Source organism: Lissotriton vulgaris, chromosome 9 (assembly GCF_964263255.1).
Source record: "Lissotriton vulgaris chromosome 9, aLisVul1.2, whole genome shotgun sequence".
Classification (NCBI taxonomy): Eukaryota; Metazoa; Chordata; class Amphibia; order Caudata; family Salamandridae; genus Lissotriton; species Lissotriton vulgaris.
In genome coordinates this window covers 1182954717-1182977536 of record NC_141697.1, presented here as the reverse complement: position 1 = coordinate 1182977536, position 22820 = coordinate 1182954717, and the positions used below count along the sequence as shown (strand labels likewise).

Below are 22820 nucleotides of genomic sequence, written 5' to 3'. Positions count from 1 at the left end.
GGAGCAGAGCGTGTCAAAGGGAGGTTTTACACAATTCGCTATTACACCAGAAGCCAACAAAAGAAGTCCAGAGAAAGGTTTGAACTGCAAACATCGAGTGGTTGCTATTTTCAGACCGGTCTACAAAAATATACAAAAGACACGTTGCACAATAAACTTTTAATTTCAATTCCGGCACAAAAAGTAGAACTGTCTGACATACAGTACTGTACTGAATGCCTACCTGAGCAAGGGCAGAGCGTTATTTTCTGCAAATACCAGACAGTCTACACACGAAGATGAGTAACCACCCCGTTTGCAGTTGTTTTTAAATATAATGTAAAAAATTGCGTTAATCATAAAAAACGTTTTTCAAATGCAAAATCTTTAGATCACCATGAGGTGTTTTCCTAGAATATAACTTTTTATTTTTTTGTTAAGTGTTTAGTTCCTAAAACAAATGTTTTGTTTTTCAATCTGAAACAAAATAAAACCAAAAATAAATATTATTTGTTAAGGAATAAATGAAAAGTGTAACATCTTGCTTAACAGTGTTTTTGCCATTTAACAACTTTTTAAACTTCCTCTGTTCTGTACATGTTGCTTTTCTACAAATGAGTTCAGAGGATGTCCGGGAAAAAAGCGTGTGCCTTTGCGCTGAATACAGCAGCATCTGATTTTAACACACAGGGCGCCTACTCATCGGCTTTGTCGCCTTCACCATCTTGAGCAGGGACCACTGGAGCCCTCTTCTCCTGCTTTCCTGAGCTGCCACCATTGGGACTGTTGCTAGTGCGCCTCAGAAGAAAAACGCCCGCGTGAAGACCACCAACGTTCACCCAGACGGTATGAGACTTGCGCCATAAGTGTCCAGTCTGGGACAAGGCCTGCGAAAACAACCAGGAGGGCAGTTACATGAAAGAAATTGAAAGAACAAAGGCACATCACACTTCATGTACTCTTCCTCTTACCACTAGGGCTTACCATATAGGACACACAATCCGCTTACAACAATCATGCACAACAGGCAGATTAGCTTCTTACCTCATTGCCCATGACTGCGCTTCAGAGACACACCAGTGGTATCTAGTGCTGTACAAATATTACACATAACAAAACTATTAAAAAAGGATTGAGTCTGCAACCATGGATTGTTTGAGGGAAATTAATTAATTACTCCATTGCCAGATTTCTGGAAAGCATCAGCCATGCAGCACTGGAAGCAAGAGGGAGTTTGTGAGGAAGAAGCATTGTACATATAAGAGAACGAGCAAAGAAAGAAATCCTACACACAACTGCAGGGCACAGGTGATTCTGAAGCTGCTGAACTCCTAGCATAATAGTGAGCATTAGTAGATGAAGCGGCAAGGCGCCCAACAATACATTTGTGAGATCTGAAGTTCTATTTTGAAGTTAGACAATTTTATAATCTTGCATTAATGTTTTGGCCATCTGGTCACAAACCAAACCTGGTAAGGTTTGATTTTCCCTTTGCAAACTATTTGCTCTTCAATTTCAAGGTGTAAGAGTGAAGAAGGGAAGGCAGCAAACACAAGTCCATGTGCATTCTGGAATCAACTGCATTCAATTGTGCTTTAAGAATTTAGACACGCTAGACTGGTTACGTTTTATAACTTCTATACATATGAGCGAGACGTCACCCGGAAAGCTGTACGAAGGTGAATGTAAGGTTGTGTGCAGTTTGAGGAAGGTAAGTAACGAAGGGCCACTTGATCAGATTGATTCAAACTTAATAACTTCTGTAAGAGTTTATGAATGCCTGACTTTCTCAGGGAAGCTGTTACCATAGATAAGGATTTGAGAAACTTTGAGATCAAAAGGAAAAACTACGAATAGATAATGTTATTTAATGGTGTATCTTCAGGTTCAAATACGTTACTTACCTTTATTTGCAGTTCTTCGATGTTGGTATGTTTCATAGATTTCTATGTTCTGATTATTCCCCATTGTTAAGTGGGAATCCCTCTGTAATATTTCCATAGCAGTTCAAAGTAATTATTTTTAAAGCCCCTAAAACCATGACACTTCACTAGCACAACTACCCAATTAGAAAGGACCCAAACTTTAGCCAATGAGATGAGAGCGCATTAATTTCCACTAAAATCAAGGCTTCCATACCTCTAATTTCTATAGCACTAGTGTGAAAGGATACAAACACCTTTGACTGGGGAGAATAGAGGATTGCATGTGATCTATGAAGGATGCCAACCAGTGCTTAATTGAATAAGTGCTGGGGCCCAAACCTTAGCTCAGAAGAATGTGTCGAGAGCAATCGAAGGTTGGGCTGCCAAATACCAAGGCTGCGTAGTCTTGATTCTACCTCATGACTTTTCAATCCACCCCTAGACACTCCCCAACTCACTCTGGCAGGTTCTTTTTCAACCACACTTTCCCTTGATCTCATTGTTTTTCCATCTTCTTCAGGTCTCCTCCTTTCTACCATTTGTGTTTCTCTCTCTGTGGCTCTGGGTGGAAGTTCGTTGAGAAAAAATAAGTGACAGTCCCAAAAAATGAGTGATGGTGGGCGTGGGCTTCTCCTGCAACCACCAGCTCAAATAGGCACTAGCAACATAGTCCACTGCCTTCTTCTAGGGCTCTATTTGAGTTTTGGGTTTCAGAGAGGTGGCAGTGGGATAAGTTCTAGCCTCAGCATCCAACCCCTGCCGTTTATGGAATTAGACCAGTTGGCGTATGGCACGATCCAGCCCACCAGCTGCACAGGGTAGGAAACAGGGTTTTTTCGGGCAAAACAGAAAAACAGTTCACAGGGATCAATAATTTTATGGTTACCAATCTAAACTAAAAGTAATTTTTGTATTAACTGTGTTTTATATTGCAAGGAAAATATGTGATAATGTTTTCAAAGCACATTTGATATTTAAAAAAAAGGAACATATATGCTTTTTAAAATTAAATGAATATATTGAACCACACTGCCTGCAAAGTTTTAGCCCCTCAGCTGTGCAACTACTTCGTTTAAATAAAAACTGTCCTGCATTTAAATGTTTTCGTTGTTTTGGGATTGAAATCTGGAGGAACCAAACGGTTCTGATTTAAATATCTTTTCACTTTTGGTAAATGGATCAAATGACTTTGTGTCTGTTATGATGTGCCCTTTATGAAAATACAGAGTATATTGGTCTTCTTTGCTTGGTATTTCATCATGAAGATGTATTTGTCATCTCAGCAGGTGTGTATGTTTGTGTATATATATAAATATAACTACAACACAGGTCAGAAGAAACAAATCTATATATGGCGTTAGTCAGAAGAACTGCGGGTGTAAATGTGAAAATGCAAATTTATAGGAAAGGGCACAGGCTCCCTTTTAGGTTTAAAGTATTTTATTGCGGTTTCGAAAAAGGTAAATACAGTACCAAACAAATCAACAAAGACAGGAGTCTCAACAAGAATAGTGCAAGCAATATGGGATAGAAGTGCGGCCTGTGGCTACAATGAAAAAGGGGCAACGCTACTTCAGGTGGTATGACAGGTGCACCATCGAATGAGACATAGTCAAAACTCAACTCCCCACACCCAACTCCCCCCCCGCCCCCCATTCCAATCCCCACCCTCCACCCCCCGTACTGTGCTGAAAGTGCCCTATATCATTAAAGCAAAAGAGTGTCCGAGCCCCCAGCCCTTCTACGGTCAGTGGCAGATCAGGTGGTCGGGGTCGATGGGGACGTCAGACGCAGCAGTCTGAGGTACCTTGGGCAAGTGATCTCTCTGAATTCAGACCGCAGCAGAGCGTGAAAGGGGAGCCATAACTCCTCAAAGGTGTCAATCTCCCCGGCCGCCACCAGGGACATCTTCTCCATCCCTAAGACATGCCACAACCTGTGTAACCAGCCAACTACAGTGGGAAGGGTAGTAGTGCGCCAATGAATAAGAATATTCTGGACTGCCGAACCCAATGCAATCGCAATTTGCCTACCCTTTCTAGATTTCAACGGGTACATCAGGTCGTTAGGCAGACCCAGCAGGACATAAGCGGGGAATCGGGGGAGTTCAATCTCAAAACATCGGTCAACCTCCCCTAATACCTCCTCCCAATAGGGGCTCAATAAGGGGCATTCCCAGAGTACATGTGTGAGTGTCCCGACTTGACCACAATCTCTCCAACAGTTCTGAGGGATATTACGATTCATTTCGTGTAGCCGGGCGGGGGTGTAGTACCAGTAAGTGGAAAGTTTCGTGAATGTTTCGGTGAGCCCTGTGTGGTAAGCGGAGTGTCGTGCTCGGTATGAGATGCGTTCCCAGTCAGTGTGTCCCAGTTGTCTACCAAGTTCTCGTTCCCAGCGTTCACGACCAGGGTTATAGATGTGTGTCGAGGGGGGTTGCAGAAATTTATACAGGTCCGAGATGAGCTTGACATCCGAGGATCGTGATACCAACCAGTGTTCGTATGACGTGAGAGTCCGATCGGCCGAGCTCCGCACCTGTGGGTGAAGCGCCCAATGGCGCACCTGCATGTATCGCAAGCGTTCCGTTTCGGGCAGCGCATATTCCCGCCGGAGGTCGTGAAAGGGGGTGACCCCTTCCGGGCCATACATGTGGAACAATGCCGAGCAACGAGCCGCGCGCCAGCGCGCGAATGCGCCAGGCTCCATGCCGGGGCCAAAGTCCGGATTGTCCACTATCGGAGTGAACAGCGACGGGAAGGTAGTAAGTTCGTGCTTGTCGTTCACCGCATCCCATATCTGCAACGGGACCCTCGTGACATAGGAAGCGTAGAGATTGGGAGGGACAGGCTCCCTTTTGAACTTGCCTCACAATCCTTTTGTTTTACTCAGTGAACATGTGTGCACACGCACTTGAGCACAAAAAATGATACACATGAAAGCGCGCACACACCATTGCATGCACAAATTGTAGAAAACGATCATGGTCTGCCACAATTACAAGCCCATGCTTTTACGTTTGAAAATATGGAAGGCCTCAAGGTATCTCTATCCCAAGTACACACATGACAATAATCAGCAAGGGCCTAGCCCCCCATAACGGTCTCTCCTTTGCTTTCCCGCTCCACGGCGGGTGATGGTTGGTCACAGCAGATCAACAAAGAGCTGGTTGGTGCCTTAATGAATCCCTGCAGGCCAGGTGAGCGTTCACTACTCGGGTTATCTTGCCGAGCCGGAGCCGGTGCCTGCTGCCCACCTGCTCCCTGACCCCATAATATTGTCAGACACAGAAGTTAGGGTTGTGATGACAGACAGTGCAGCACAATGATAGGCGGGTGGTCTGACTGAAGTTGGCGGTGGGTCACAAGCACAACACCAAGGCCAGAATTGCAGCCAGACACTTTTGTTTCTAGGCAGCAAGGCAAAGGTGCACTGATAAACACTTTTAATTTGCTCTGCACGCCTGGTACAGTTTATCCCGTGACTCCTCTGTCACAGCACGCTTCACCCCAGCTCAGCCAGGGGAGCCAGGCGGCTCTCTTGGGGAGAGGAGATGGCCTAACGGCTAGGGCGCTCGACCTCGGAAACTGGGTTCGAGTCTCGGTAATGACGCTAAAACAGCCTGTGATTCTGGGCAAACCACGTAATCTCCCCGTGCCAAACAAAAATGAATGTATGTCCTCATGTAACGTAACTGGTGCTCATGTAAAGCCGTTCTGATACCCGATTCGGGTCAAATCCGCGCTATATAAAACTGCAAAAAAAAAGAAATTATCCAAACAAAATCAGTGAAACTGAGTGAACATGATGGTGTTAGTGACAGGCAGTCGTTCCGACATAACTAACGTGATGATATGCACATTCATCTTGCCTATACCAGGGTGAGCCAGCTGAAAACATACCAGGCACTCTGAAGGACAGGTACATTTATTTGTATTAAGTATAGGGCCCACGTGGGAGAAAACAAAACTATAGCCCAGGACCTGAGAACAAAGTATCAGTGCTGGACATCAGAAACCACAGGAACAAGTTAAGCACGGATACCAACGCAGCAGAAGGTAGAAAAGTAACTTGTTTTTTCGCCAGATTTGTATTTTTCAGATTCCCATGACTGACCCAGAATAACAAGCTAGATTTAGTGTACAATCCATATACATTAAATGCATATCATACTGTGACATTAGTAAATCGATTTTACATATATTCAAGAAGAGGATCACTATAATGGGGGTGAAGCAAAGACATGTGACTGATGCGCTGTAACAATCTGCATCCAAGTAGTAATTGTTTTGTAAATATGTGGTGACTCTTCCACGTTTCAGCCCTGTTGATGTCCAACAGAGGAACCCTGGCCCGCCAATGCACTAGAATAAGCTGCCACACTAGACGTTAACTGATGACCAACCTTTGAGTGACAAACTACTCCAGCAGCAACACTAAATATTGCTATTCCTTGTTTTAAAAGCAGGCGGCTTTTTTGTGGGTAGCCGAAAGTCATGAAGACATGGTTCGACTGACAAAGACTTGGTGCGGACAGTGCAGAATTGTAAGCATTTATGATGTCTAAGAAAAGCAGCACTTGTTCCACCCTTGTGGTCCAATTTTAAAAGAATGCTTTCCGAATAAGCAGGTCATTTACATGAAAGACAGGAAGCACTTACATTTTGGATTGGTGCACAGGCGCACACTGTCTTTGCATAAGCACAAAAACAGAGATTTCAGAGTGAAAACATGAAAATCACCGACTCGTCTAGCAGACGGCAAGGCCAAAAACAGAGCAGTATTCCATGACAGATATGTGTTTAATCTTTGTGAATGGGTTCGAATGCTAGTTCATTAGTTGACGTAGAATAGTATTAAACTCCCTTCGGTGGGCCTGAACACCCCTCTAAGAAACAACTTTGTGATCCTTGTTGACAGCAGAGACGAAGATTCATAAGTGGTCAAAATCTGGGGATAGCTGGCAAGTGGATCCTAATGGAGGCAAACCTAAGGCCTGACTATGCCAGCCATAGGAAATAAGAGTATAGTTGATGCGGCTGAACAGATATTTGGGTGGAAACCTTTTTTTCTAGTGGTAGACATAATATGTTGCCAATCAATAAACATCTATCCTCAGAATCTAGGTGTTCTGGAGCCACGCATATAAGCTCTTGGAAGATGGGTTGTCGAGGTGCATTAGACTGTTCCCCTGGACAGTACATTGTGGCATGTCCCAGCGGTATGGATGGAGCTTCAGAGCAGTGCTAAAGACACGTGAGACAATACTGGAGGATCATGCAAACACGAGGATCAACCACCAGGGCTTGCTCGCTTTCTCTATCTCTCTCTCGTCTTTACTGAGAACTCTCATGATGAAGGGAAGTGGTGTAAGGGCGTAATAAAAGTTCTTAAACCATGAGATCAAAAATATATTGGCCTGTGATCCCAATGTGTGCTGGTTAACAACTGGCATTTCTTGTTCGACTGTGTCGCATATTGATCTAATTATGGGTGACCCAGTTGCTAGATCATAGTTGCCATATTCTGATGTAGCTCCCATTCTTAGGAGACACACACTGCCCTGCTGAGGGCATCTGTCCATTTGTTGACAACTCCTGGGAAGGTGTTCTGGCCTCAGTGCAAATATGTGTTCTACTGCATAATCCAAAAAGAGTTGTACTGTCATACTAGTTGATGTAAAACATGGCAGTTGTGATGTCCTTAACACCATTGGTGAATTCTCTAGCCTTGGAAGAAAAGACAGCAGACCCATTTGGACCACTGTGACCTCTAGGATATTTATGTGAATGTTCTTCTTCTGGGTGGACCAGTGGCCTCTTGCTTCTAATTCTTGAAGGTCGGCGCCTCATCATTCCAGGGACGTGCCAATTCTCCTAGTAAAATGAGTCAGTAGAGGTTGCAATACTAAACCGTGTGATAGGTTGACTCCATCTAGCCTCCGTGTAAAGGCGTTCTTGATTTTGTCGGTTACTTGGATGCAGTTGTTGAAATATCCAGATACTCTGAGCCATTAGGCATCCAATTCCTTATTAAGGGGGGCACCCTAAACTTAAGAGAAGGACAGAAGTCTGGTCTAGTTTCTGAACCCAAGTGAGATAGGATTGGTGCAGAACTCCCTCTTCTAAAGTATAACCTCCAACTACCATGGCACTGAGCGTGTAACCCATGAATTGGTTAAACGCTCTGGGCAGTAGATGAGATATGGTCCAGTTGAATGAAAAGCCCAGTTTCATACACAGATGTGTGCTTTCCTGTGTTGAATTGCTGGTGTCTGCTATAGACACTCCCTTGACCAGTCTTCGAGATATGGGAAGACCTGATGACCTAGATTTGCAGGACAACAACTACTATTGGGCCAATACTCCCATACCATTTGGGACTCGGTTGTGCAAGTGCTGCCTATAGGTTCTAAAGAGGCCCAAGGCCTATTCTCTCAAGCAATTGCTGTTGGGAGTGATGCAGCCAAGTTTACAATACTATGTGGGCTGGACACAGCCAACTAGCTCGGCAGATCGATTAAATTGTCAGTGGCCCTTGATTGCCTTTCCTGGATGAGAACCACTGGCTTCTCAGGGGATGTCCAAGGGGCTGTGCAAGCTACACTCCTGGACATGCCCTTTGATGGCTCTCGGTTTGGAGAGAAGGCAGACTCAGAACTTGAGCATTTTAAGGACAATAGACCTACCTGCCAAGACCTTGGGCCTTTTCATGGCTCCTCTCAAACCCCAGTCCGCATTCCGCCTCATACGGGGTCACGGAATGGGCTTCCAGCCACTTCTTTACACAACCAGCCACACTGGCCAGCAAATTGCACAATCTTTTCGTGGCAGAGGACAATGTTCTAAACATCACATGGGAAAGGCAGCCAGAGGCCAAGCCAGTCCACCACCTCCCAGCAGCCGTAACTTCCAAACCCCTTTCGTAGGCCCTACGAACATCATGGGCATTCAGTGGGAGGCCGGCTACGCTGTCACCTGCATCACTGGAGGTCAGTAACAGCCCGTTGGGTTTTGTAACTCGTCCTATGTTACCAACCCCTGCCCCCACCCAAACTACTTACTTATAACAATTTGCTGGAGGACCATCTGTCCTTGCTCCATCAGGAGGTGTTAGCTCTCTTGGCCAAGGGAGCTATAGTGAAGGTGCCAGCATCAGAAGTAGGCTGTGGTTGCTATACCTGTTATTTTCTGGTGCCCAAGAAACACGGTGGTCTTTGTCCTATTCTAGACCTGCGTCTTCTCAATCTCTTCCTGAAAAAGGAGGAATTCAAAATGCTCACGCAAGTTCTGTCTGCCCTGGACCAAGGAGACTGGATGGCAGTAGAGGCTTCCGAATTAGGACTCTGGGGGTCCTCCCACCTTCACCTGCTTTGTAACCTCAGTTATAATTCTTAGGAGCAACTCGGGCCGAGAGTACAAATAAACTATCTAATAAAGAATGCAAGGCTGCCTTACACTCACATGTAGGGAAGGTAAGGCAATCAGGTGTGTCCAGAGGCCTTAGCATCTTACAGAAATGATGTAATGATGTTAGGCTTACCATTGTTGCAGCTCTTCACCTTTGCTTTAGTGGGTGCTGTAGTTGAGCATGGCAGAGGCACAGCTGATTGTACTGCCTCAGGCGTTTTAGAAAGAAGTCCTGCATGAGGCTTCACATCACTTATCCTAGAAATCTCCTCGCTGGGTTGGTGGGCTTCTGTCAAGCTCTGCCTTGGTGGGGTGGACTACAATAGACAGGCCGTGTGACATCTTTGCAGAAACCGAAAACACACGTGCAACTGAGTACGACAGTGAATCCTTTTGCAGGTCACATTTAGATACTGCATCGCTTGAACGACTTGTTAGCTGTGAAGTGAACATCACAGAGTGTGATTTAAATGTGGACTGACCTGACCCATCTACAGCTGGAAGCCTGCAGCACCAAGACCGGAGTATGTCAGGTATAGAACAAAACAAATGCTGCAATTGCCGCTAAAGTTTTGCCATATTGTTGGTATCAGCTACGTTAACCACAAGGCAATGCCCTGTATCCTTCTGTGCCCTGCGTTCTGCCACTTTACTTTCCATGTGTTCAAATTATTGTTATATGTGAAATAGTGCTTTTTAATTGGGCCGGTGTACACTGCATTGGCAAAATTGATCTCACAAGTGCAGGTTTCACGTGTTCATAGTTAAAGTCCAGGAATGTCTGCTGCCTCTTCACCTACATGAAAAAGGATTCAGACAAATAATTAAATTATTGCTATTTCTGGAGTTAATTTTGCATTAGAGCTCCTACTGCAGCAACGCTAATGGCACTGCCGTAAGGGCAGGTGAGGGCATGAATGTTTTTCTTGTTTAAAAATTATTTTAACAAAAACCCTCTCAATGTAGTATTATAATCTGGTGTACTACAGTGAAAAATGTACGGATATTAACAAAATACACTTTTTATTTTGAAGGGACTCTAATGTTTAGATGGTACTTGCCGCACGATTTACATTCTAAATATATTGATGGCCCGGCACATGCACGGGCTGTTAAAAAGGTAAGAGCTAGAGGGGAAACTGTGCTGACAAACGCAACATTTTCTCTGTTACTAAAAACCTCCAGGAGGAGGATTACTTCTCTCTCCATCCAGTTCCCCAAAACACCAGATATGGGCGTGCTTGCATGGTGCAAACTGGGACATGGGTTCATGCCCCACTACTTTCAAAGTTCATCGGCCACTGCTGCTGGATTGGATCGCTGAACTTATACAAAACTTATTTTCACATCCTTGTCCTGCCTGCCGACCTCACTTCCTTCAATCAGGGGAAGGCTGGTACAGGCCTTCATGGACAACATCTCCACCATGTGGTATTGCATGAAACAAGGTGGGGTGGAGGACCCTTTCTCAAGAGGCACTGTGCCTCTGGATATGGCAAGAACATCAGGGAATATCTCTGGTGGTTCAACACCTGCTGGGCTCCCTGAACACCAGGGCATACAAACTCAGCTATCGATGCCTAGTGGATCATGAATAGTGTCTCCATCCGCAGGTGTCATAAGGTCTCTTCTAAGAATGGGGAGAGCCTGGGTTGGATCTGTTCGCCTTCGTCGAGAACATGCAATGTCAGCAGTTTTGCACATAGGCGTTTCCAAGACTGCTCTTGGTTTCAACAACAGCTAAGGTGCACCACAAACAATAATGTCCAAATTGATATTACAATAAGTCGCAAACGATGATTTTCATTTTATGGATTTTCAATCTTTATTCAGCACAATTGGAGTACCACACAGCCGACGCGTTTCGACCCACGCAGGGGACTTCTTCAGGGCTTGTTATAATTAAAGCTGACCTCCCAATGGGTATGACCGATGTTCTGTAGAGCGATATTCATAAAGCCTCAATTGTCTTAAAATTTATATATAAGGGGGGGCGTGGCCGACTGCCGAGCATGGCGGCAGCTTGAAGCGGGAGCTCCGTCAGGCAGACCGGCCGCACTGACTATCCGACCACTTATCCGCTTCATCGTCCGCCCGAAGGGGCTGCATCGGCACAAGAACCCAAGCGGCGTTGATTGCTGCAACCCCGGTGCAGAACGGCCGCCGGAAACGGCTCTTATCAGGAACGACGTAGCGGGGCCTGCGCTGGCCTGTCAACACCGACCTCGAGTGAACGGCGGACCCGGGCGGAAGTTCACCCTCCCCGGCCCGGGCGCCCTGACATCAGCCGGCACCTGCTCCGCATCGACATTGGGATCACGCGGCCACACTGCCACGCCGGCGCCGACCCCTGAATGCACAGTGGGGTCTGGAGATAGTGACGGACACCCCAGGGCAAAGTTGGATAACGCAGCGGGGGCCACCCGGAACCGGGGAATTGCGCCATTCTATGTGACTTCAGACGCCGGTAACGCAGATTGTGCGCTGCGGTGAGGGGAACTACACTGAGGCCCGACCGCCTCCCTGCACTGCCACCGGTCTGGGACACACCCTGGCTCCACGGGCGGACACGTGGGGACACCGGAGGCCTGCGGCAGAAGCGGAGTGAGGTGGGGCTGTTAGCGGCGCGACCGGCCCGGCGTGAGGACCTTCCAGGTGCGGACGCTCCTGCACGATTCACACTGGTGAGACAAGCGATAGGGGTTGAAGGCACTGTAGAAGAAGGAGATCCCCCTTAGAGCCATAACTGTCGTCGCGCTTGGTGGCGCCGCACTGAGTGAACCTTCCGCACACAGGCCCGCTGTAGGCCTCGCAGACACCATCCGAAGTGCGGCGGCCTGCCTACCGCCTCTGCCCTTGGGTGGCCCTCAGGGACCCCTTAAATTTAACGGGACACAACCTTATCAGCCGGACACCCACAAGCTTTACAAGACCCGGGGGACGACAGTGTGCCCGGACGCAGAGCACACATACCTCCGCCAGCAGCGCGCCATCATGGCCGGGAAGGGTACGCGAAGCACAACGACGCAGGCGAAGCTCGACAAATTCGCATACGGCCATAATGGACATTCCCAGGGTGGCGGCCGTCACTCCACTGGTACTCCTCCAGACACAGGAAACGCTCCGAAAGTAACCCTTGAAGACGTGATGAAGACCTTCAACGAAGTCCGGACAACGGTGGGTTCCATCTCCTCCGAAGTCACGCTACTTCGAGCGGACTTTCACAAAATGGCGGAGAGAGTCTCGCAAGTGGAAGTAGTCACGAAGTCTCTTGTCGAGGACACCTCGGATCTGCAGGTGGCAATGGACCGCATGGAGAGACTCACTAGACAACTGCAAGAAAAACTCGATGACCAGGAAGGGCGCTCAAGAAGAAACAACGTCCGCATCCTAGGCCTGCCGGAGTCGGAGGGTAAGGCTGCGATGGACTTGTACGTTGAGGATTTGATCAAAACCTGTTGCGTGCTTATCTAGGTTCCTGATCGATACTGTGACCTTATGCCCCTATTCGGCTATAAATCCATTTATTCCCTATATTGGCATAACCGTTCAAGTACGATTTTCTGAAAAGTCATCTCTGGCCTCACACGAACAGAGCCACATTCCAGCATGACTCTCTGCTACTTCCTTTGCGACCAATTAGTGCAATGACAGTGCAGCAGTCACTATCTGATATTCCTAGATAACACTCCGAGTTCTTCAACAAGATAAAAACTTAGCAAACCTGGAAATCCCCGCTTGCTATGTTTTGATTAGTAATGGAACTCTAATGAGCAACTGATAACTGTCACTTCCTAGTGACATCTTTAATTGACGTCTTATGTCCAGCAAACTTGCGTCAAACCCGGCACCTGTCAGGTATAAATATTACCAACGTTGCCTTAAGCAATGCGAGTTCGTTGCCTGTTGCTGATGCCAGCTGCCTGCATGACCCTGTGTTGGTAAATCTAGCACTCTGTCGCTGCAGCCTGCTATCCTGTGGTGGTGAAGCTGCTGATTACCATTATCGCCGCTACAGCGCGAACTATGGTGCAGTACGCTTAAGGAGCTGAACAGCAGTCCTCTGCGAAGACATCCAGCCGATTCCAGCTGCCCGCGGACGCTGTCACCCCTCCTTCCTCGACGCGCTGAAGAGAGCCGCTGCCTTTCTCGTGCAGAGAAATCCAGTCCCGGCGCTTCCGGTTTACCCTCGCGGGTGACTGGGATATCGAGAGAGACCCCTGAAGGAGATACCAATCCTCCATCATTCTATTCAGAGGTATGGTGTTGACTAAACCCTTAGACGAGAATTCTTGAAACAAACCTTGGCAAAACCAACTTAACTTAAAGCTACTTACTTACTCCCCCTTTCACGTGTTAGGCTTAGGTCAGGCACACTGGGGTAGGCTTAGTTAGAAGCACCAGTTGAGTATGTTAGCCTAATGTATATATGACTGTATATATGTTTTATTACTTTTAAACCATTGTATGGCTAAGAAACCATATCAATGCTTTTACAGTTCTATTTCGCAATACTTATCTTACTGTACGTACTTTTTATAATAACAGTTATTGCAATTGTGGCAATACATTTCTCTTGTACGAGAAGAAAGACTGTTCAATAAATGTTAACCCTTTATTGACAAACGCCCGTCTCTCTATTCTCTACATACTGTGAAAGTAAACTGCACTAGACTGACTGAGTGAAATCTGTGTCTATTGTTTCACACGACCCTAGAGATCGACTCTTGATCTGAGGAGCAAAGTTGTCATGTTGCACGGTTGTTGGAAAACTGAATCCCTTCTTGTCTGTGCCAAGGAAGCTGATCACTTCCTATGCAGAGAAGAAAGTTTCCAGTGACCTCTGAGCTAGTTGGTAACACAACCCAATTAAGTTTAGCATAGTCAGTGGAGGCCTGGAATATCCGCAGTTCCACGTCGATACTACTGTTTATGTTATTCCAATGCGCAGGGCCTAGTGGGAAACTAGGAACTACACTACATGGCGCCCAAACGTTTGGTAAGGCGATAAACTAACGCAAGACTTATAGAGTAACTCAGTCGTGCATATTTACACCCCTTTCTCCCGTAAATACTCCAATAGACGTCTGGAGTGGGTGAAAGGTTAAAATCCGCCCGACCTTAGTAGGAAGAGATTCCTATGTAAAGCTCTGGTTTATTCAACGTTGAAGGATACAGTGTTCCAAAATATTGTGCACCTAATCTTTGTCTCCTTGGAGACCTACTCTGCAAAGCCTGCATTTTTAAAATGACAGACAGTGAAGAAGAAAGGGAAGCAGTTAGACTGGCAGCCCAACTAATAGAGGAAGACACGAGTCTCCTAGACACAGACCCGGATGCTATTATCATCCCGGTCCAGTTAAGAAGATCTATAACTTTAAAACTTATAGAACACGGACTGACACCTCAAGGTGGTACAGTAATTTTTGTGATAGAGGCTCACGAGTATCGGCAGACAGAGGTATTCTATTCATGGATAAACTTTCCAGCGGTAAACGCTATAACACAAGAGTTTCACTATTATAAAATAGAGGAACCTCCGGAAGAGTACGCTCCTTTCGAGGAGATTGAAATTCCACTTAAATTTCAAGAGCACCTGCTCTGGTTTAATGGCGCCCTAAAACACAATGATCACATAACCAGGCTCGGTCCACTAGGTAGACCAGGAGCCACGTGGCCGGTTCTAGCCAGCTACACACCACATCCTGACATTGCAAAAATGTCTAAGGAAGAGCTGTTAGCACAGCTAAACACATTAATAAAAATACATAGGCAATTAGTCCAATATGTAATGCGGACTGCAACAGTCCAGCCAGCTGTTAATACACCACAGCTGACCCCTCATCAGGGGAACACAAATAAAATTACACCACAGAACATACAGTCATGTCTTCGTAAAACACCCGCAAAACGGGAACAAATTCCTTTCTGGTTAGCCCAGAAAATCACTCAAATAGAGGCAGTATTTCCTGATACTACCCCCATTGAGAAACACAGAATCTTGACCATCTGCCTTCCTATGGGAATCGCACCACACGTGGAGGACTGTGACACTTGGGGTACAGTCTTTGCTTCCATTTACACAAAAACACACGGTGTTCCGTCTATGGCGGTAATACCAGAAGTGCTAAAACAGATTCAAAATGAATTCGGTCCAGAGCCCGCTTTAAATCTAGGTATGAAATTACTGAAAGATTTCAAGCAGGTCACGGCTATATTATTAGCCAACATAAAGGGAGAAGCAGCATCTGTGGCGATCCGCCAGAAGTTGAGGGAAACAGATATAAAAGATCCTGTTGAGCTTGCAAAAATCATAGAAAAGTGCTATGAAGAATTAGGTAGAGACAGCTTGGGTGGGAAACCAGTTAAGCCCCAACTGCTCGAAAATCCTGAAAAATTATTTATTAAAAATAATTTAAACACTCCTAAAAAGAGCTGGGATGGAAATAAACAATCCACTCCCAAGGAAAAAGTTTTCCAGTCCAGAGGAAGGTCTCCTCGACGGAGGGAAAGAACTCCGACTCGAGAGCGCCAGTCTCCCCAGAGGGAGCCCTCTGAGAAAAGATATAACCTTAGAAATAGGGATAATATAAAAAAACCTGATAGATATCAAAGTATTGATACACGTCCCTCTCGATCTTCTCCACAGAATTCGGAAAGAAGAGGACGGTCAGACCCAGGAGAGCACACCAAGTCCAAAGACAAGGAACCTGCTCAGAGTAAAAAATCTCAATTTCAGAAAAAGAAGGTAGCCAGTATTAGAGTAATCAACCATGCCGAGAATACTGAGGACACAGTTGAAAAACGGGGAGTGGGCATTGACAATGTTGGACAGTGCAGCAGAAATCAGTATAGCGCGCAAGATCTTGATGAGTCATCTGGAGACAGTGGACACGAATGAATACATTCAGGTTGAAACTGCCGACGCCAGACTTAGCGAGCCCCATAAAATATACGAAATAACATTGCGTATGGAGGGTGATAAGACTAGGAAAATTAAGGGTCTATTTTGGGATAAGCTCTCAAAAGGCTATGATATTCTGTTAGCTGAAAAAGATTGGCCCCCGGAGTTTGTCAGGGAGTGCCCTCGTGGCGAAGAAGTGATTATGCCTGCCTTCTCGAATCACATACCGATTCACAAAAAATATACATATGCAAGGAAATGGGCAGTAGCCCAGGCACCTGCATTATATAAAAATCATGTAGGATGGGATGAGGATTCACCGCCTCACAAAATCCAACTAAAAAGTGAACCAACTGCCCAACGGCAGTATCCCATAAAGCAAGAAGCTAAAAAACAAGTCAGGGAGATCTTAGATCAACTTGAGTACCAGGGGGTGATTGAAACATGCACCTCTCAAATGAACAATCCTTTGTTTCCTGTCTCCAAGCCAGACAATTCATATCGTCTAGTTTTGGACTACAGACACCTTAATACATGTTGCAAAACTTTTGCAGTACAAAACTCGCATAGTGCAGCCCTAATGAATAACATAGTTAGGAAAAAATATAAAACGACATTAGACATTTCTAATGGTTTCTTTTGTCAAAACATTGCACCAGAAAGCAGATATTTGACCGCTTTCTCCGCATTTGGGTCACAGAAAAAATTCTGTCGACTCCCACAGGGGTTCAAGAACAGCCCAGGACTATTCTCAGCTAGGGTAACAGAGTTACTACAAATCTATGATGATGAAGCATTGTCTTACGTAGATTATATTTATCTCACAGACGACGACTTGGATACTCACTTGAAAAGAGTGAACACCATTATACTTGGGTTCGCAGCAGAGGGTTACAAATTCAACTTTAAAAAGTCCCGAATTGCCCATCTGACAGTACTATTTTTAGGGTACGAATTATCAAGTGAAGGGAAAAGCCTAGCGGACAACTTCTTAGAGAAGTGCGCTGTACTCCAAGCTCCAAAAACGCTGAAGAATTTACAATCCATACTAGGTTTTCTGAATTTCGGAAGAACCTACATTCTAAATTACGCAGAGAGGGTTAAACCTCTCTACGAACTAATAAAACCTGATTTAAAACAAATCAATTGGACTCAAAAACACACAGAAATTTTGAGATCACTGCAAACAGACATGTTAGCAAAAACAAAATTAGATACACGTGACAACACGATCGATCTTGTAATCCGAGTCATCCCAGGAAGATGCGGATTCACATACCTAACCTCTAATGAGGGAGAAAAGGTACCTATTTCAATTAAATCTCACTTGTACACACAAGCAGAAAAAACATTCAGTCACACAGGAAGAACTGTGAACGCAGTGCAAATCGCATTAGCAAATGAAAGAGAACTAGCACACGGCAAACTGATTAATATCCTCACAGCGGAATCCGCCTTCGAGGCGCTATTCAGCCCAGTAAACCTGCCTACAGTGTCACTGGACCCGAAATGGATACAGTGCATAGATTCTCTAGGAGCGGAAGACGTGAAATACTATTTCGCCCCGCAATTCGAAGAACTGAATGATTTAGAATATAAAGAAGAATATCCTCTGCCAATCGAAATCCTGCCTCTCCCACAATACGCCTGTATAATCTATACAGATAGCTTTGTACAGCATTTCAACGTAGAGAGCAAATCCTACAATGCAGCATGTGCGATCATTAAAGGTCGTTGGCTGTGCGGTAAATTCAGACCGAAAGTAACAAAAACTGAATCTGTAAGAAACTGTTCGGTTCAGAGAACTGAAATCAGATCTTTAAAGATGGCGCTCGAAAATGCAGAACGTGAATTCCCGACACTTATAGTGTGCGATTCTCATTTTTGCGTCAACTCTTACAACAATAAACTGCAGAGTTGGATCGAAAACGACTACAAAGATGACACAGGTGCCACAATAAAGCATAAATTGCTCTGGAACGAGGTAGCTCTTTTACACAAAGAACTACAAAAGACTCACGTGATTCACGCACAGAGTCTTCGACGTGATGGCGTTCACGTTGCAGGGAATTCATTGGCTAATACAGCCAAAGCGGAAGCAACTAAACCGGCTTCCGTAGCCACAAAAAAGCGTACAGATAAGTACATAGACGGGGAAACCATGCTGGCAGTAAAAACGACCGTAAAAGGCGACTGTGCAGCACTACCCGTAAACTATCCACTCAATTATACATACATAATCGATGCAAACTCCGTTCCTTTTGCTCGAATCCCTGGAGTGGGGGACAGAGTAATTCCAAACATGAACAGGAGAATATTTTTAATAGCAGACGCACACATGGGTTTGGGTCTTAGGCACAGAGAGATCAAGGAATCACTGACTGAATTACAATAAGTATTCTGGTGGCCGGGAATGAGTGTAGAACACCAAACATATGCAAACAACTGTGAAAACTGTAATAGGGATCGCAGTAAGGAACGATGCTACCGGCTACCAGTCGGAAAGAGCGTAACGCTGCCTACACCCCGTCCTGCGTCCTATTAACAGTTAAGACGAAAAGCACTTAAAAAATGAGGCCCCCAGCGCTCGGCTGACGCTAGAACGGTTATAAAAGATTTGCGAGTCTTTATCGGCACATACGCAATTACCACGTTCCATTCTGACCAGGGTCCTGCTTTCAGCTCTCGAGCCTATAAGGAGGCCATGGCCAGCATGGGAATTGGGTTGCGGTATTCTTGTCCGTCGCACCCGGAAGGGAATAGTGTGGTAGAAAGAAAAAACCGGGACATAAAGCAATCTATAACAGCAAAGGTATTAGGTTCAGGCGCTGGGTGGGTCAAACATTTAATAAGTGTCCAGACTAGTCTTAACAACATGCCAAGAAATTCTCTAAAAGGTTTCAGCCCATACGAACTATTGTTCGGAATTAGAATGAGCGTTCAGGACCTCGATAGTCAGATGTCAGTGGTACAAGAAGAAACAACGCACTTTGATGTAAAAGACCGTTTGGCTGTTTTACAGGAACTGAATGAAACAAGAAAATCATTAAGCAACATAAAGTTAAAGCAACAGCCAAGTACCACTGACGAGGCACCACCCGCAACAGCCCCAGCAAGGCCTGTCTGGATTCCAAAGATTGGGGATCTAGTCAGAGAAAAGCTCGCGGTTAAGAAGGAATTTGGGCCTTCTTACAGAAAAGCAGTACCTGTCTTGGCAGTCACCGGAACAAGATCAGTTGTGCTACCGCCCCTTGCTGGTAAAAAGGAGAACAGAGTTGTGTCTATCGATCTGGTAAAACCACAAGCATGTGGCCTATAATCAACAGTAGGCCCAGTGGACTCCCAAGAAACAACAGAATACCCAAACTTGCAACAATCCAAGAGGTTCAAACTGAAAGACTAATCACATTCGATCAGCCTGCAGTGCACAATGAAGGACTATGCAATAATGCCATGGAACTCGTGCCTCTTGAAACACAGATTGAAACAGTTCGTCAAGAAACAACACCAGTCTACAATGATGTGGCATCAGAAAGTGCTACCGAGAGACAGATTGAAAGAACAATCCCATCAATTGACAGAACTGCCTCTGGTTATTTCATCAACTTCGACACCTTCTCTGAAGATTTAAATGACCCCGAAGTGATGCCAGAAACAAAAAAGTCTTTTACTGAAGGAAATCTACCTAATTTCCCCTTGGCTAGAGTTCTGGTTCGGTCTAGGTATATTTTTCCTCCTGCTTTGGCTCATCAAGGTACTTTGTTTGGGAAAATTCATTGAAGGAAAATATATTACAATGGACACAGCAAGTCAGAACATCAACCTAGTCCTGAAACCACACAGATCATCCCACGTGAAGAAAAGAGAACTGTCAACAGTAAATGTCACAGCAATTCCAATCCCTGGTGGGGTAGTATGGGAGAAAACAGACTATGAGATATATGGTCCGGTCGAGATCCTGAAGTATCCTCATCAACTAAAGGTTTCCTTAAGTGACTTTGTGACACCAAGTACATTCTCTGATGATTGGGACTTTAACAGTATTAATGACATGATGTCTGATTTAGTAATGTCAGCTAGATTCACAGATCATGATTATTTACAAGGTTCATCTAGTTATGAGCAGTTATTCTGTTACACCCACTATGGGGATCATTACTTGCATAAATCTGCACAGCCTAGAAATGTTTTTATGTATAATCAATGGGAACATTGTTCTACACCACCTAAAAGCAGTTCTAAAGCATTTTTTGAGAAATTCAAATACTTCTCAGGGTTTAACAACAGTGATGCAGAAACGTTTTATTACAAACTGTTAGATAAAACAGGAATGAAAACAATGCTGACAAATTCTAAATTGATATATTCAGAAGCATTTTATGACAATATGATGACATTTGGTTTTGATTATAGGAAAAATAATATTGAAACGAAAACAATTTGGGGTACAAAAGATTGGCAGGTGCAAGGCATTGAAGCACTATTTAGAACCTGCATGATACCTGAACAAATGTTGTTTTTAAATGACACAATACACCAAACATCTTGTCTTGGCCTAGCTAAGATCAAAGACCTTAAAACACCGTCTATACCAAAGCCAATACCAGAAAATGCAACCGCTGATATTGAGTTAGACGTGTCACAAATTTTACATTTCAACAGAACACATCCTGATTAGAAAAAGTGGTTAATCTGGCCTACAGACACAAATAGCTGTCAAGATAGATTCCTGAATAAAACACAGGGGTTAAAAATGACCAGATTAGACCCTAGATACTCCCAGAGACAACATCCAGGGATTATAACAACATACAGTGTAGGGAAACTCTGCCTAGAATGGCTAACTACATCCACACTGGCTGAAATTAAGCAACACTTGTCTTTATTAAAAGATGGTGCTGATTTGCGCGATTTCATTCTTGGACCACGCAAACAGCGTCAAAAGCGTTTCATAGCGACCAGTATCTATGCTGCTTACAACGAGGCTTGGAAAGTAAAGCAAATTGAAACTGCTGAAAAAATACGAGAAATTGATCGTATTAATTTGGAGAAATCACTTTCTGTGGTAGACAATGGGTTAATGACTCTGTCTTCCAGAATATATTCTTTGGACAATATTGTATCCTCTGCCTTTGATGTGATAGACAGAGATTTGCTAATGTTACAACATGGCCAGTCTCAATTACGCTCTATTATAGAACTAGGCTGGACGCTGCAAAATCTTCGTTCAGGCTATGTGCCTTGGCGTTTAATCAACACAACGTCATTATTTTCCAGTTTTAACCTTACTGATAAACAGATCAGTTTGGCACAGAAAGGAGCAGACTATACAATCCTGAGCATCGAAAAACTCGAGAGATTATCATTGACAATGTCAGAGAGTCCTGTCATTGAATGGATAATACACGGAATTATCACAATTCCGATAACAACTTTCCGATTTAAAAAGTGCCTTGAGTACATACCTGCTGGCCAATATGAACAATTGGGTAAGGGATATGTTAAATCCGAATGGAAATTACCATACACTCATTCTTGCTATAGTGACAGCGACAAAAATGTATTTCTTAGTGGTAACAACTGTAAACATTCACTAAGCGGTATACTTTTGTGTCAGGGTATTAATTTACACGGAGCATGTGATGGAAATTCAAACAACCTTTCATGCCACCAGCTAGTCACACCTGCAACTCAGATAGAGCCCTTCTTTATGCAACTCGCAAACGGGAGTTACATTCTTAGAACGGATCAAAGATGTTGTGGCCTCGCGCCAGGGAAAAGTTATCTAGTACAAGTTACGTCCATGGTCAAATGTTGTATGCAAGCATTGTTCCCGAGCGGGCCTCCATACATAGTGACTCCCCTCTGGCCTCGTCTGAATCTCTATTCTATACGAATTGATACATTAAGCAAAATGAAATCTGTACTTTTACAGACAACCGTGCCTATAACGTCATCTAAAGAGACGTATGATCTTCTAGTCGCAAGGACGGCTACTGAGGTTCATGACCTTTTATCAACAAATTGCCCCGTGCATTTCGTAGAAATGTTCAGCCAACTCCTTAACATGTCTAGTGCAACGAGCATCCCAGGCATATTTAAGACAGTCTTTACGGGACTGCTAACACCCTTCCAGGCAATTTTGGGAATCTTTCCTAATTTTGTGCACTCCATTTTTGGCGGCATACCACTATTTTTGGGACTCGTTGCAGGGATTCTATTTTTGACCCTCCTGCTACGTTATGGCAAGCCTCGGCTCAGACATAGCTCCCATGGGAATGGAAGAGACAATCCTAGCAATGCGCTACAGGGACAGGATAACTAACGTCCTCGGATTGGCCAGGCTGAGAGATCTAAACATGACCTGGTTCCTTTCATTCAGACCGATATGGCAAAATTGCATTTTACCTGTGCTACGGTGTATGCTTTGCGGCGATGAATGCGTGTTAGACATCTGTCTTTCACTTCCATCAGCAGTACCAATGGACGTCGATACTTTGCTCAGTCCAATAACGGCTCACGCATTGTGTTGTCCCCAGCGGCTACCAATCCTGATGACGGCATTCGTGGAGACTCCTGTACTACAGCCAAGTGGTAACAGTG

General features: G+C 44.8%; 1 protein-coding gene across 1 annotated transcript in view; it reads right to left on the bottom strand.

The window, feature by feature from the left end:
* Nucleotides 1-140: 140 nt before the first annotated feature.
* The window catches only part of THUMPD3 (THUMP domain 3 tRNA guanosine methyltransferase), a 115505-nt gene continuing 92825 nt past the window's right edge, over nt 141-22820 (bottom strand). Inside the window, exon 10 of the mRNA XM_086939227.1 lies at nt 141-866. Within this exon, the coding sequence (XP_086795353.1) occupies nt 675-866 (192 nt within the window). The 3' untranslated portion in view covers nt 141-674. The remainder of the gene's footprint in view (nt 867-22820) is intronic.